General features: G+C 36.4%; 1 protein-coding gene across 6 annotated transcripts; it reads right to left on the bottom strand.

The window, feature by feature from the left end:
• Positions 1-2,419: 2,419 nt before the first annotated feature.
• Positions 2,420-11,415, bottom strand: ATSPO11-1 (Spo11/DNA topoisomerase VI, subunit A protein). 6 transcript variants are annotated; one of them, XM_039043870.2, is made up of 17 exons: positions 11,277-11,316; positions 11,077-11,176; positions 10,831-10,893; positions 10,465-10,538; positions 10,265-10,366; positions 10,109-10,153; positions 9,973-10,068; positions 9,708-9,724; positions 9,391-9,460; positions 9,264-9,300; positions 4,115-4,162; positions 3,963-4,021; positions 3,844-3,875; positions 3,650-3,755; positions 3,121-3,241; positions 2,957-3,020; positions 2,420-2,867 (listed from the first exon to the last, which is right to left on the bottom strand). In XM_039043870.2, the coding sequence occupies exons 5-17, from the start codon at positions 10,364-10,366 to the stop codon at positions 2,735-2,737; spliced, it is 930 nt and encodes a 309-aa protein (XP_038899798.1). In that variant the 5' UTR covers positions 10,465-10,538; positions 10,831-10,893; positions 11,077-11,176; positions 11,277-11,316; the 3' UTR covers positions 2,420-2,734. The 6 variants fall into 6 exon arrangements, with proteins under 6 accessions (XP_038899798.1, XP_038899796.1, XP_090173875.1 ...); XM_039043868.2 differs by having other exon boundaries at positions 10,109-10,366; XM_090317749.1 differs by lacking the exons at positions 10,109-10,153; positions 10,831-10,893 and having other exon boundaries at positions 9,973-10,046; positions 11,277-11,415.
• Positions 11,416-13,995: the final 2,580 nt, after the last annotated feature.

The raw sequence follows: 13,995 nt of genomic DNA, 5'->3' as shown, positions 1-13,995 counted from the left end.
ATATATTATAACTCTTATTATCTAAATGATGCGTGACAATGTTATTATGCATGCATATAGATATTATAACATTTATATTATATGATGCATGAGTATGCTATAAAATTAAATCATACAATTATATATTATAACATTTATAATATAAATGATGCATGTTGGTAACCAATAAAGTCCTAGATATTAATGTTCTAGATATATTATATCAATCAACTCATATACTTTATAAAATTGGTAACAAATTAAGTCCTAGAATACTAACAAATCCGGTATGATGAATGGTTTGGTTTATCAATTTTATAACTTACCAATCTACTTGATATAAAGTATATGAGTTGACTGATATACAAAAAAAAACACCCAATAAAAATTTGGAATAAAAAAATGAAAATCAAATCTAAATTATTTTGCAATATTTGTAAATTTCATAAAATCACTGCTAAAATTTTATTTTCAAATATAGAAAAATGAACCAACATATTTATAACTATAGCAAAATGTCACTAATTATCAATGATAATGTTGAAATGCCTTGGATATGCTATGACACCTCGCATGACCAAGTACGTAGGTCTCCCTAATCAATCAACGAGTCGAAGTCCAGGGATGGCATGCCCTGGTGGGTGTTTAGGGGCAACGCCCCCAAAACCTATTTAAAATTCGTATAATATATTTAATCATTTATGGTTATTTACGATTATAACCCTAGGATTTAGAGGGGTGTACTATATATACTCTTTAACCCTAGAGGCACCTATCCTTCTATTGTGTAACATTCTCTTTAATTAAATTGTTCTCTATCTCATGGATGTAGTTAACACAATGTTAGTGAACCACGTAAATCTGTGTATCAATCTTCTCTATTCGTTTACATTTTCTATATTCTTTACTTGTCGAATTCGTAACAGATAGACAGTGATAGATGTCTGTAAGTATCTATCACTATTTATTACCGATAAATAATAACATTTTACTATATTTTAAAATATTTTTAGCAATTTTGTCATTTAAAACAATTACCCATATATATATATTGTCATTCTTGCAACTAAAGTGAAATTTTAAAATTAAATAAAAAAAAATTATGTTTATTTATTTTTAGATATTTATTCTTCATTGTAGAAGTTAAAAACGATAAATAACTTCTTTTTTTTTTTTTTTGGGGGGGGGGGGGGGGGGGGGGGGGGGGGGGGGGGGGGGGGTTGGTTTGGGGGGGGGGGTTTTTTGGGTTTTTGGGGGGGGCGGGGGGGGGTTTTTTGAATAAAAAACTGGAAATATAAGCAGCAAAAGAATAAACTTGATTTTGTTGTTTCCAAATTTTCAATACAACTTTGAAAGCGTTGTTAACAAATGAGAAATAAGAACTATAAAAAGTAAATCGCCATGAATTTCCATCATATTCAGTAAAAATCACCATTCTTTGTTTTTTTATTCAATGAATACCATATCAATTTTACTTCTTTTTCTTTCATAGAAGAAATATCAATTTCACTTCTAAATGTGAAGAGTATAAAAACTTTGTATAATGCTAATAACTAATGTACCAGATGGTGGAAGGCCAAACTGAAAAAACAAACCAAAAGTTAAACAAAAGGAAAATTAAGACATTCAACCGGAAGTTCAAATCCCCCACCTGTTGAACTATATACATAAAAAATAAATCATTATACTTATAAAAATAATTCACTCAATTTGATCCACGAATTATCGAACTTTAAACCATGTCTAATATGTATATTAACAGTTTTATGTCTAATGTCTTTAAACTTTAAAAAATGTCTAACATGTGCTTAGACTTTCAATTTTGTATTTACATCCATGAGTTTACAATTATGCGTCATCTATTATTCAATATTTTAAAAAAATCACCGACCAAATAGACACAAAAAGGTAAATTTAAGATCACATAAGATACAAAATATAATTTTATGTCGAATAGATGGTTTGCTTTTAAAAATTTTCAAATATATCAAATCTTATTAGACACAAAAGTAAAAGTTCATAACTTATTAGACATTTTTTTAAGTCAAGAGACCTCCTAGACATACAATTGAAAGTTCATAAACTTATTAAACATGTAAGCCTTGTTTGATAACCATTTTTTTTTTTTTTTTTACAATAAAGCCTATTTCATCAATATTTCTTACAATGATTTGCAACTTTCTTAAGTTCAATGGTTGAATTTTAAGCCAAATTCCAAAAACATAAATAACTTTTTGAAAGTTACTTTTTTAATTCCCAAAATTTAGTTTGGTTTTTATGAAAAGTAGATAACAAAGAAAGAAATTTGGAGCTGTTAGTAGTGTCCATAGACTTAATTTTAAAATACATAAAACAAAATGGTTATCAAACGGGACTCTAACTTTTTAAACACTAACTTGAATGCTCAGACTAAACTTATAATTTGATATGAACTATAATATCTGGGAAAAAAAGGCCAAACATTTCGATTCAGATGGATTTGAATGATCAGTTTTGTTGGTTTTGATCATTTTAATCTCTTTTGTCATATGTCTACTTACACCCTTCAAAGAAAATTGCCCATCAATTTATGAATTCAAGCTTCCCCTAATTGCTGGAAAAATTCGAGGAATTTGTCCTACTCTAACAGTGTACATCAGAAGAACTCCATTCAGTTTCACCATCTTTGACTTAAACCTAATCATTCGCATGAAAGATCCATGATCTGGGTAAAAGTACTACTAATGTTGGAAGAGTGTATGGGTCTAACAATCACCTAGAATTTACCAGTTAGTTCACTTTCTATTTTGGATGGTAAATACTTCTCTGACAAAAAGGAAATATTGTGCACAGATAATGCTTCTATCTCAAATTTCACACCTCTTTGCAGCATTGAGTCCAACTCCAACCTAAGGGATCACCAAGTACTCTTTGTAGAAAATGGCAATGCATGAAACAAGAATAAAAGAAAACTAGAGCAGTTATAGTAGAAGTTTACCTCCAATGTGGTACCTCTCTCCGCAAGTAGCATCTCTTTAACAAAGCTTCAGTTCTCCTCGTGTCTAATAGGTTAAACAAGACCTTCAAAAGGTCAGAAATACAGAAAATGACATTTGAAAATGCAGTGTGCATGTGCGTGAGTGTATGCACGAGATCCCTCACCCTCCAAAGTCAATGGGATGAGACATTGTTCTGGTAGATTGTATTTCTCAGAATCTGAAGCAAAAGCTCCAAGCCAGTGTAGTTGTGGGATTCTGAGATACTTCGCATCGTAGGCCATTTGCTTGTGAAAAGGTAAATGGGTCAAGAACACTAAAATGGAAATGAATGAGCATGATTGGAAGTGATTCTGAAATTGTTAAAATCACTTTTGTCATTTTTAAATTACTCTTAAACATACTTTTAACCATTTAAAATCAATTTTGATGATATAAAAGTTGCATTTAAAAGTATAAAATTAAATATTAAGTTAATTTTGCGTGATTAAATGAGTGTTTCAAAGTGATTTTGAAAAGACAAATTATTTTAACAATTTCGAAAATAATCTCGAACATGCACGAAATTATCCTTGACTCACACTTCTCATGCTCTCATTGTTTCACACACAATGCAACTGGTTAGTCCACAGTTCTCATTACATATAATTTAGTAGATAAAGAATTAAGATAATTGTTCAATTGAGGAGCCTAACCATAGAACCGAATCGATATGTTGTCAGAATGTCAAAACCATATGGATCACAATCTACCAAACAAAATGCAGGCAAGGCCAAAACATCAACGAGAAGCCGCAAAAACCTGATCAATCCATGTGTGCATATTTCCATTACTCACATCATCAATAGTAAAATGAGATTAGCATGTTTTATGACCATAATTTCTTTACCTTCTAGTGGGAACATCTGGATATCCACGTCCCTAAAAATGAAAAAAAAAAAAAAAAGAAGAAGAAGGTAGCATTTAAATATGAGAAATTTCAAGTTGCTGGACCTGAGACATGCTCACCGTGATTACAATGCACCGGTTTTTGCTGCAGAACCGATCATTTGCCAAACGCTGAAAAACTGCACATTCAAAAAATGAAACCATATGCTTAAACTGATTAAAATTGAGCTTCCTTGAACCGTGAAACCAGCTTTTATCACTATAACCTTCACCTGATTCTTTCTCAACAACGAGTATGTAATCCGCAGGACTAGCAATATCTGCATATTAAAAAAAAAAAAAAAAAAAAGGTCATAAAGCAAGCAGAATCAGAAAATGGAGGAAAGGAATACGATAAGAACAATGTAATTTAAAGATATCATTCCAAGTGTCTAATTTAAGCTCTAGCCTAACAGATGGCAAGTTATATATCTGATGAAAAATAGAGTAGGGAAAAGAAAAAGCACACCAAGAATTTACGTGGAAAACCCTAATTAGGGAAAAAAACCACGGGATAAGGGAACTATTATTAGAAAATGATACAATGGAATACAGTAGACCAACAGCTTAAATAGATAACTGGGAAACCCTAGGGTACAATGAAAAAGACAAAATTGCCTCTAGAGTGCAAAACCCTAATTTCAACACTCCCCCTCAAGTTGGGGCGTAGATATCAGTAAGTCCTAACTTGCTCACACAAGCGTCAAACAACTGTCTGGAAAGCCCTTTTGTTAGGACATCTGCAATTTGTTGATTAGATGGAATATAAGGAACACAAATGTTGTCACTATCGAGTCTTTCCTTGATAAAGTGTCGGTCAATCTCCACATGCTTTGTTCTATCATATTGAACAGGATTGTTTGCTATGCTTATTGCTGCTTTATTATCACAGTAGAGTTTTATTGGACTGGTATGCTCTTGATCAAGGTCTTTCAAGACTTTTTCAAGCCAGATCTCTTCACAGATTCTCAGACTCATGGCCCTGTATTCTGCCTCAGCACTGCTTCTGGCAACAACACCTTGTTTTTTGCTTCACATGGTTTTTCAGTTTTCCTGAACATCAAGCCTTTCCCTGGAGAAGTTTTCAGATATCTCAAAATGCGCTCTACTGCCCTCATGTGTTCTTCGTATGGTGACTGCATGAACTGATTTACCATACTTGCTGCATAAGAGATGTCGGGTCTAGTATGAGAAAGATATATTAATTTATCAACAAGTCGCTGATATCTTTCTTTGCTCACTGGAACACTTTTACTCATATTGCTTAACTTTGCACTGGCTTCTATAGGGGTATCAACTGGTTTGCACCCCGTCATACCTGTTTCCTTGAGTAGGTCCAGAGTATACTTCCATTGGGAAACTGAAATTCCTTCTCTTGATCGAGCTACTTCCATTCCGAGGAAGTATCTTAGTTTTCCAAGGTCCTTGATCTCGAATTCCTCAGCCATCTTTGCCTTCAATCGGTCAATCTCTGAGTATCATCACCTGAAATAACAATGTCATCAACATAAACAATCAAAACTGCGATTTTCCTAGATACAGACCTTTTAGTAAACAGAATATGATCAGAATGACCCTGTTTATGTCCTTGAGACTTTACAAACATAGTAAATCTGCCAAACCAAGCTCTTAGTGACTGTTTTAGCCCATATAAGGACTTTCTCAATCTGCAAACTCGATGATCAAACTGTTTCTCAAATCCTGGGGGAGGACTCATATAGACTTCTTCCTCCAGTTCTCCATTGAGAAAAGCATTCTTCACATCAAGCTGGTGAAGGGGCCAATCCTTATTAACTGCAATAGAAAAGAGGACCCGAACTGTATTTAGCTTTGCAACTGGCGAAAAGATCTCTGAATAATCAACCCCAAACATCTGAGTAAAACCCCTGGCCATTAATCTTGCTTTGTATCTGTCAACAGTTCCATCGGGCTTATACTTTATTGTGAATACCCATTTACATCCGATTGCTTTATGACCATTTGGAAGATTGACTTGATCCCATGTATGATTTTTCTCGAGAGCTTTCATTTCTTCCATAACTGTTGCTTTCCATTTAGGACTTTCTAATGCTGTGTGTATACTGTTTGGTATCACCACTGTGTCTAGGCTTGTAGTGAGGGCCTTGAACTCAGGAGATAAATTACTATAGGACAAGTAACTTTGCAACGGATATTTAGTACATGATCTCGTACCTTTCCTCAGGGCAATCGGAAGATCAAGGGATTCATCTCTATCTTTATTTTCTTCTGACATACTGCATTCTCCCTCTGATTCTGTTATTTTCTCACTCTCAACATTTTTTCCAGCAGGAATAAGAGAAGCTTCTTTTCCAAGTTCTACCATGTCCTCAAGAGTCACACACTCATCTGTTTCTGCACCATCATCAGCCTCAATCACATCCTTGCTGGCATTATCTTAACATTTTCAACATAAGCATCAGTGTTATCACATTTATTATCATGATCAGGGATAGGACTACTAGTACCTGGAACTGATCTCTGTTCAGACTCATGAACTGGAGTCGGAGAGATAACAGGTTGCGCTATTTCCTTCTTGAGATTCTTTCTATAGTATGTGATCCAAGGGACTTGTTCAGTTGGGAGGATGGGTGCGTTGGTATTGACACTGACATCAAGGATGGGTTCCGGTTCATGTAAGGCAGAACGGCTGGGACCCCAATTGGTTTCTTCATTGGAATGCTCCCCCTGAAGAGAACCATTGGGAAAGAATGGATGATCTTCGAAGGTCACATCCATAGAGACAAAGTATTTTCTGGAAAGAGGGTGATAACACTTGTACCCACGCTGATGTAGAGGGTACCCTACAAAAACCCATTTTTGTGCCCGAGGGGTAAACTTGGTACGGTTAGGCCGTGTATATGGACGAACACCGCACAGCCAAAGATACGAAGGGGTACATCAGAAAGAAGTCTGAAGTTTGGGTAAGACTCTTTGAAAAAGTCTAATGGGGTTTGGAATTTTAGGACTCGGGATGGCATGCGGTTTATTAGATGGGCTGCTGTCAAGATAGCATCACCCCACAAATAAGAGGGAAGAGAGGTTGACAACATAAGAGAGCAGGCAACTTCGACCAAGTGACGGTTTTTCCGTTCGGCCACTCCATTTTGTTGAGGAGTGTACGCACAGGAACTCTGATGGACAACCCCTTTGGAAATAAGGAATTCTCATAAGGTGTTACTAAGGTATTCTCGACCATTATCACTTCTGAGAATAGCGATTTTAACGTTGAATTGGGTTTCTATGGAATTGTAAAATTGTTGGAAAACTGAAGTGACTTCTGATTTATCTGTCAGAAGGAAAACCCAGGTTAGACGAGTATGATCGTCAATAAAGGTTACAAACCAACGCTTCCCAGTTATGGTAATGACTGGTGAAGGACCCCAGACATCATTATGGAATAGAGTAAACGATTAAGAGGGCTTATAGGGCTGAGAAGAGAAAGAAACACGAGGTTGTTTTGCCTGGACACACACATCACATTTCAATTTAGAAATATTAATATTGCGAAAAAGATGAAGAAACAAATAGTTCACATACTGGAAATTAGGATGGCCAAGACGATAATGCCACAACATATAATCAGTTTCAGAAATGGAAAAATGAGAAGAAAACAAACTAGTCCTATCACATAGCCTAACGGAAGCTTTTTCAGTAAGGAAATAGAGTCCCCTGTCATGCCGGGCAGTGCCAATCGTTCTCCCTGAGGTCAGATCCTGAAAAACAACATCATTAGGTGAGAAACTAACACAACACTTCAAATCTCTTGTTAGTTTACTAATAGATAACAGATTGTAAGACACTTTTGGCACATGCAACACATCTTGGAGTATTAAGCCGGCAAAGGGTGACACTCGTCCTTTTCCAGCAACAAGAGCAAAGGACCCATCTACAATTCTGATTCTTTCATTTCCAGCACCAGGTTGATAAGATAAAAATTGATCCGAAGAACCAGTGAGGTGATCTGTGGCTCCTGAGTCTAATATCCACGGTTTATTACCAGTTATACTCACAAGACCAAAAGATTGAAAAGTACCTGTATGGGCGATTGCACTTACACCCACTGTAGTAGTGTTCTAAGTAGTTTCCTTGTTCTGAGTCTGAGTATCTTCAGTAACAGATTCACCTACGAGAGCCTGACTTGGCTATCGTTTCTTACCATTAGGCGGTCGGCCGTGGAGTTTCCAGCACTGATCTTTAGAGAAGGAATTATCACCATTCAATTTTTCCCTTATAATAATTCCAGAAGAATTGCCTATAGTTCCAGAACATAAATTTGAGTAAGTAGGGAACGAAGTTACCGAGTTTTCAGGGTATGGATTTAGATCGGATTGGATCTTGGATTTCGATCCCATGGCTTCCCTAATAGCAGCAAACTGCTGTTGAAACATCTCGTTCTGTTGTTTAATCTGCAACTGCAACTGGGTAACTTGATCTTGGATTATATTTCCTTGGTCCTGGTGGTATGATGAAGACTCGCCCCCTCCAAACTCATCCATAATCGGCAAAAACTGCCCCATTCAGTTGCTCATACTTGGCTGGAAAGTACCCATACCTCTTCCATCTGTCCTTTGGTGCGACAAAAATTGGGATGAGGCTCCGATCAGAGAGGAGAAGGCCGGCGGCACTCCCAAAGGACGGAAACTTAACTGATCGGCGCCAAGCATCACAGATCTGGACCAATCGGCGTCAGGTATAGCAGATCGGAGCTTGGGCATCGCGGATCTGGTCCAGTCGGCCCTGGGTATAACAGATCGGTGCTCCACAGCATCGATCGGCAGCGTATGGGACCGGTCGGACCGGTTTCGCACGGCTGGTCGCTGGTCGACCTCATCTGTGCACGTCTGAACCGGAAGGCTTCCTTCATCCGTGCGCGGCTGGTTCGAAAGGGTAGCAGTCGGACAAAACTCCAGTGGGTTTTGCGACTGGTGGTTGGGTCTTCGAAGGAGGCAGCTGGCTCAACGGGAACTGGCGGCAGTGGCTGGTCTTCACGAAAGCGGGGAAGAAGGGTTTGGAAGTATCTATCAATGGCTTTTTGGATAACAGTGGTTATATCTGGGTTATTGGTTTAGGATTCTCCTGTTGGATTTTCCTCAATGGTGGCCAGGGTTTCGTCTCCATGCTTTGATACCATGATGAAAAATAGAGTAAGGAAAAGAAAAGGCACACTAAGAATTTACGTGGAAAACCCTAATTAGGGAGAAAAACCACGGGATAAGAGAATTATTATTAGAAACTGATACAATGGAATACAGTAGACCAACAGCTTAAATAGATAACAGGAAAACCCTAGAGTACAAAGAAAAAGACAAAATTGCCCCTAGAGCGCAAAACCCTAATTTCAACAATCCAATATCAGCATACCTGTGACTTCTTCAACTTGAACAGGAATAAAGTGGGCCTGTAAGTGATTGAGATGCATACATCCAAATCAGTTACCGCTGAGAGTGATTAAAGAAGCAATTGTATTATGAAGAACAATAATGTTTACACTGTTAGGCTTCTTTATGCAATCAAATCTCCAGCCAGCTTCTGAGAACCTCAACCAACCCATCACCAACCTATAAAAGTGACTATCGAGATTCAGTTCTTAATTTTCTTCCTCACTGAAAACAGATTGCAGTACTAAGAGGAGATTGTTCTGTAATAGAATCTAATGGTATAGAAAAGCCTGACATGGGTATCAACCCACAAAACAAATAGTTGTGTAATACAGACTGCTTGTAAAGGGTTATGTCAAGAAAGCAAACAGCATTCAGCACTATATTCTTCTTATCTGAACTGAGCATATGCTTTCCTGATACTTACCCATTACCAACAGAAACCTGTCAAGAGGACACAAGTTGAAGTGATCATCAGAAGCAGCTTCCAGACATAAACTAGAGGATTTAAAGAAAACTGCAATTGATCTTGAAGATTATAATCTATTCTTTCAAAGAATCTTATTTTGTGACACACAGCCAACCGTAAATAGTATACTGATATTAGATCCCACATGAACCGTATTATATAATCATGGAGGCAAAGAAGAAACATAAATTGGAAACAAAGTAAAATGAAGTGCAGCACCAACCACATTCAGATTATGCCGGCTACATTGCAAAAGAATGCAGATATCATTGATTGCCCGGTCAACAACTGATTGATCTGCAAAATATTCGTCATTATACTATGAAGCCAATGTCATTAAACTCTGACTCCTGTCTTACCAGCAAAACAAGGAAATGCTCAGAAAATCTCCTGCCACAAACTTGCTGAAAACATAAATTTGAAGGATGTGTTGAAATTCGATTCTTCTGAACTGGACTGCTAATTAATCGTTGAAAGATGTTATATCTTAGAACAAAACGGTGGGTTAGCTTGACCTGTAAATACAGAGGGATGCATATAATATATATCTCTCTTTGAGCTATGTCTATTTTCTCGCAGAAGCTGCTGAATAATGAGTAGAACTCTAAGCAAGACATCTGATAGAGCAAAATAACATCAAATAAGTCACAAGCGTACGCTATATTCTATACAGATTATGATTTTGTAGTATCATTCATCGGCATAACTAAATCACCTAGTCTGCGGACATGGCTTTCCCTTTGAAGTGTTAGAATCTCCTTCCCTTCAGATAAATTGAACCTACAACAACTGCATACAAAAATAGCCATAATCGTCCTAACATCTCTTTCGGTACGACATATCGTTTTCAAAACACAAGTCCAATTCCAAGATACTGGCCTCTTCACATTCGAAAACTATATTTTATTGAAAAATAAAAAATATTATGTCTAAAAACGAAAAGAATATCTGAAAACTAGGTCATAAATGCATTTGAGTTAAGAATTAAGATAGAGCGGTAACTTTCAAAAATGACAAATCATGGCTAAACTATGCAACTCTTTGCTTCAAATTCTAGTGATAAATTCGCATCTGAACTAACACTTATTTGTTGCAGGATTTTGTTAGCGACGATTGATTTGGCCTCCGATACGATCCAGGAGACCTGGTGGTAAATAACGAATAGGAAATCATCGAAAATTTTCATACGAATTGGGAAATGAATGTTCATAGTCGAGTAAATCACTTAGAAACATTGTAGATCATGAACATTATTTGGTTACAACTTCTAAGAATCAAAAGAAATCAATATTGGATGAAAAATATACATAAACACAAAATTACGAACCAGTTTTCAAGGGAATTGGTGCAGTAACTTTTGAAACGATCGATGGCGATCATCTTGGAGCTTCCATTGCTCAGTTCGACGATCATAGATCTTGTTAGCTCTGCAAAACGTTGAATTGAGAAGCGGAAAGAAAATAGCAGCGACGAAGAAAAAGCATTTGGAATGAGTACGAGAATGAGAAACTTCAATGGAATTATGACCTTTGATTTTTCTCAGAATGTCAATTCTCTCCAAGCTTCCTCGGTTTCCCTCCATTTTTCTTCGATGCGTTTGGTTTTCAGAACATTCTGTCTTGTTATATATACGGCTGTTGCCATGCGCATTAGCTTTTTTTTAATATAAAAGTAATGATGATAAACAAACAAACAAAATTAACTTTTTTTTTTTTTTTAGTCCCTAGATGCATAGGGGTGTAACGACCCGACTTTCTATGACTCAAGTTAGGCCGTTACTAAACGCATGCATGTATGAAAATTAAAACGACATCATTTTTATAGTGAAATACATGCTAAATAAATAAGGTAACTTACAAGATCTTCGTTAAATTCAAATATTAAAATCAAATGATAGGGTACCCATAAGTCGTAAATGGAAATAAATAAGGCTGAAAATAAATCTCGAACGATAAGTTTCAAATGTCAAGACCGAAAGTTAAAAATATAAAACGAACTCTTAAAGCATGAGCAGAAGTATTAAACTTGGTCCTTAGTGGCTCGTTCATGGATTCCTCTTATTATTTGTCGGTGCGTCTCTACCCTTACCTGAAACATAAACGTGAGAAAGGGTGAGTATAAAAAAATACTCAGTAAGTAACCTCGTTACTGGGATCATGCTAGGCATCTATGTTCTCTAGATGCCCATCTCTACTGGGACGTAAGCATGCCCTTAGTCCCCATGGGACACACACAAATATATATATGAATATCTGAATTTCATCCTACTGTAGTTAAGTATACCCACTACCTCTAGTAAGTCCTGTAGGACCTACAACCTCTGATGAATCTTGAAGGAGACACCACCTCTAATGAATCTCAAAGGAAACACAATCTCTGGTGAATTCCGAAGGAAAACACCACCTCTAGTGAATCTCGAAGGAAACACAACCTCTGGTGAATCCCGAAGGAAAGCACCACCTCTAGTGAATCAAGAAGGAAACACAACCTCTAATGGACATCTAACTAATAAGTGAGGACACTATCACGATCTCAACATCACAAGTATCATAACATGGTTCTATAATATACATATACATCCCATCATCATGGTTTTATAACATATATCGTCATCCTAGTCTCATAATATACATATATATCTCATCATCCTTAGATCAAATAGAAACTCATAGAACAATAATATACTCAAATCATGCTAGCATTCGAATATCTCTATACGCATCTAGTCTTTTAAATCCTCATATCAGCAAGGCATACATAAACATCAAATCATCATCAAATCCTCAGTAAATCATAACTACATTGCCTGACATGTGGGCAGTTCCAGTAGTAAGATTACTTATCTCGATACTAGATTCAGATATCGATCCAAGCGGCAGTTTTCAATAATCAATCTTTGAATTTAATTCCCCAACGAAGCCTGAGTAACAACCACCCTTAAGTTTCCAATCTCCAAAATCTTCCTTCAATCAGACCCTGCTTCCAACTTTTAATCTCTTTATTCTTTAAAATTTTCAATTCACAAAGAATTTAACTAACCCCCTTTCACAATGAAATTGATTATTGACATTAATTTCAAATTAAATTTGTGTGACATAATCCCTTCCAAAATGAAATTAATTATTGACATTAATTTCAAATTAAATTTGCGTGACATAACCCCTTCCAAAGTGAAATTAATTCTTGACATTAATTTCAAATTAAATTTGTGTGACATAACTCCCTTCCAAAATGAAATTAATTATTGACATTAATTTCAAATTAAATCTGTGTGACATAAAGTTCAATTCCCACAATTTCTCTCTAATTAAACAAATAAATTGAAACATCACTTTCTCAGTAATTGAATCTTAGCAATCCAATTAAATTTTCAAAATTCAAAAATGATCTCGAATATTACAAAATATTGAAATTACATTACAAACAAGATTTCAAGATGTTACATTATTCCCTTCTTAAAGAACTTTCGTCCTTGAAAGTTCATTCCTGAAAAAGCTCTGGATAATGGGCCATCATCTCATCCTCTCGCTCCTAGGTAGCGTCCTTGAACTAATGATTCTGCCACAAAACTTTCACAAATCCTATCTCCCTTCTGTGCAATGTCTTTACCTCTCTGGCGAGAATTTCTACAGGCTTCTCCTCGTAGCTCAGGTTGTCATTCAACTACAATGGCTCAAAGTCAACTAAATAGGATGAATTTGTCACATACTTTCTCAGCATCGAAACATGGAAAACATTATGAACTGAAGAAAGTGATGGAGGCAATGCCAATCGATAAGCTACGAGACCAATTCCCTCTAAGACCTCGAAAGGTCCAATGAACCTCGGGCTCAGCTTCTCTTTCCTTCCAAACTTCAGAACACCCTTCCTAGGTGCCACCTTTAAGAACACTTTATCACCAGTCTCAAATTCCAAGTCCTTATGTCTCACGTCGGCGTAGTTTTTCTGTCTACTCTAAGTTGTTTACTACGAGCTCTGATCTTCTGTATTGTCTCATTCGTGGCTTGCACTAGCAGGTCCTAGCAAGTTCCTCTCTTATACCTCATTCCAAAACACAAGAGATCTGCAACTCTTTCTATAGAGGACTTCAAATGGCGACATGCCAATGGTAGTCGGATAACTGTTATTATGTGAATTCCATCAAATGCAGGTGAGAATGTCAACTCCCTGAAAACTCTAACACACAAGTGCACAACATATCCTCCAATGTTTGATTCAAACATTATTTCTGACCAAACCATCAATC

This window comes from Benincasa hispida, chromosome 9, assembly GCF_027475165.1.
Source record: "Benincasa hispida cultivar pf3 chromosome 9, pf3_genome.v1.1, whole genome shotgun sequence".
Taxonomy (NCBI): domain Eukaryota; kingdom Viridiplantae; phylum Streptophyta; class Magnoliopsida; order Cucurbitales; family Cucurbitaceae; genus Benincasa; species Benincasa hispida.
Note: the sequence above shows the minus strand (reverse complement) of the source record. Positions and strands in the feature narration are given on the sequence as shown.

Coding starts and splice junctions, on each gene's coding strand:
- ATSPO11-1 (XM_090317749.1), bottom strand. CDS start 11,331: ATGGAGGGAAACCGAGGAAGCTTGGAGAGAATTGACATTCTGAGAAAA. Junction 10,367..10,464: donor AAGCCATGTCCGCAGACTAG/GTGATTTAGTTA, acceptor TTGCTCTATCAG/ATGTCTTGCTTAGAGTTCTA. Junction 3,021..3,120: donor CATCCCATTGACTTTGGAGG/GTGAGGGATCTC, acceptor TTAACCTATTAG/ACACGAGGAGAACTGAAGCT.